Source organism: Poecilia latipinna, unplaced genomic scaffold (genome assembly GCF_001443285.1).
Source record: "Poecilia latipinna isolate Pla-1442-1.1 unplaced genomic scaffold, P_latipinna-1.0 Scaffold3053, whole genome shotgun sequence".
NCBI classification, from domain to species: Eukaryota; Metazoa; Chordata; class Actinopteri; order Cyprinodontiformes; family Poeciliidae; genus Poecilia; species Poecilia latipinna.
In genome coordinates this window covers 18,237-20,568 of record NW_015115669.1, presented here as the reverse complement: position 1 = coordinate 20,568, position 2,332 = coordinate 18,237, and the positions used below count along the sequence as shown (strand labels likewise).

At 51.7% G+C, this 2,332-nt stretch overlaps 1 protein-coding gene across 1 annotated transcript in view; it reads left to right on the top strand.

The window, feature by feature from the left end:
- Positions 1 to 2,332, top strand: part of grid2ipb (glutamate receptor, ionotropic, delta 2 (Grid2) interacting protein, b) — a gene marked incomplete at its 3' end in the record, with an annotated part of 34,165 nt that overhangs the window by 24,173 nt on the left and 7,660 nt on the right. Inside the window, exons 13-15 of the mRNA XM_015022582.1 lie at positions 372 to 664; positions 1,023 to 1,067; positions 2,190 to 2,329. Of these exons, the coding sequence (XP_014878068.1) occupies positions 372 to 664; positions 1,023 to 1,067; positions 2,190 to 2,329 (478 nt within the window). The remainder of the gene's footprint in view (positions 1 to 371; positions 665 to 1,022; positions 1,068 to 2,189; positions 2,330 to 2,332) is intronic.

Genomic DNA, 2,332 nt, shown 5'->3' with positions numbered 1-2,332 from the left:
GCCCCTCGTGGGGACCAGGCTCCGGTCCCCACGAGGGGCGATTGGTCCCCACAACGTAGTATATGTCAGGAAAATCGTCCCCACAGGGTATTACAAACAAACACAGAGACACACAGGTTCTCAGCTGCTTCCTTCAGTGGTCTGACATCATTCGTTAGCAGCGTCTGATTGGTTAATGAAGAGAAGCCCTGCTGGCGGATGATGATGTCATGATGACATCATGCTAACTCAGATTCTCTCATCATGACATAATAGCCACTGATTGTTGAACGTGTTGCAGCTCAGACTCATGCAGCCTGTTGCCATGGTTACTCCAGCCGCATCCGGCCGGTCAGCCGCAGGTAGAGACGGCGTGTCCCTTTGTCCCACAGGTAGCAGGAAGTCGGGTCTGTCCCTGTCCTGGAAGGAGCCGCTCCCCTCCGCCGTCTACCAGGTGCAGCACCAGAGCAGCGTGGAGTCCAACCCCTACGTCAGCCTGGAGAGCCCCCCCGCCTCACCGCCACCGCCGCGCCCCACCAGCGGCCCCAACACGCTGACCCGCCGCAGGAAGTTATTCACCTTCTCCAGGCCGCCCCGCAGCCGTGACACTGACAAGTTCCTGGACGCCCTGAGCGAGCAGCTGGGCCACCGGGTCACCCTGGTGGACGACAACGACTACGAGGAGGTGAGGGGGCGGAGCCACAGGGGAATGCATTTACTTAGAAAGGGGGCGGAGCCACATGGGAACACTTTCATTTAGAAAGGGGGCGGAGCCACTTGGGAACGCATTTTCTCAGAAAGGGGGCGGAGCCACAGGGGAACGCATTTACTCAGAAAGGGGGCGGAGCCACAGGGGAACGCATTTTCTCAGAAAGGGGGCGGAGCCACAGGGGAACGCATTTACTCAGAAAGGGGGCGGAGCCACACTGCATGTCGAATGATTGTTTTGGCGTTGGAGTGCCAGGCTGACAGGAAGCAGCTGGTGATGCCTTCATGCTCCGTCAGTAAAACTCAGCGACTCTCCTGTTTGCTTCAATGAACAGATTGATGAAGGTGGTTGTCATGGTTACAGAGGAAGAGGGTTGTCTGTAAGTAAAACCTGTTTCTCAGTAGCAGCTGAAACCTTTAAACACTTCAGCAGCGATCAGGCACAACATTATGACCAGAGGCTTTCCATCATGGCTGCCGTTAGCGGGGAGCAGTAGAACGATTTCACCTGCAGGTCAGAGCTGATAAAAACACTAAAATATGATTTGACTCAAAGGAGAAAATACACTTAAGAAATGACTCAAACAAGAGTAAAAAAATCTGAACTAAAAGGCGACTGACGTAACGAGAAACATTTCTGGTATTTTAAACATTAAAATGAAGAATAGACAGATGGATGGCAGCTGAAGGTGGTCATAATGTTCTGCCTAATCTTAGAGTTGACATTCAGATCGTTTTTCTTCATTTAGAGCTTTTCCATGGCAGCGCTGCGTTTCTGGCTCCATAAACGCCGGAGTGCAGCAGCTGCTAAGCTGCATGTTAGCCGCTCTAAAGCCTTCACCTCTGAACACTTTCACAGCAAAACCTTTTACTGGTTTTACTGGGATCTAACGGTGGAGATGAAGGAAAATGACTCATGGTTTTAAAATAAACATGCTTCTGTGACGTTCTGATTCATGGTAGCTGGAAACGGATCCAAGCCACACCTTTCAGAGTTTTACCTGTAACAATGTGGAAGCCATGTTTCATTTTCCCTCCATGTCAGTTTTCCACCTGCTGGGAGTTCAGAGGCCTGCAAAGCTTTGTCTCTGTGCAGATCAGTTTAATAAACAGGAAACTGAAAAAAATGCAACGTTTTCTTTATGTGCCGTTAGCATTTCAGTTAGCATCGACTTATAAACCCAGTTCCAGTGAAGAACTGGTTTCAGGACCAGTGTTCTGGAAAGCCTGTCTCTGAGGCAGAGGGTTACCGTGGTTACAGCGGCGCCTGGTGCGGCACTTAGCGATGAGAGAAACAAAACCATAAAACTGAGACGTTTGGTTTGGTTTTAATTTCATTTTCACATCTAAACTAACAAACCAGATATTGATTAATCTGATCAATTGACCCGGTTCTACACAACGACCCAACACGACTGGAACTGGGTCCAATTAGGACACATCAGGACCAGAGCCTGACACTGCTGACCTCCAGCTGACCTCTGACCTATCCCTCCCTGCAGATGAGCTTCCCAGAGGAAGTGGGCGTGGCCTTCCGGCAGCGGCGCCTCAGCAGCGGCAGCAGCGCTGAGCGCAGCAGCAGCAGCGGCGACGAGGACGTCCCCTCGCCTTCGTCCTCCTCTGGGTCGGAGCCCATCCCCCCCCC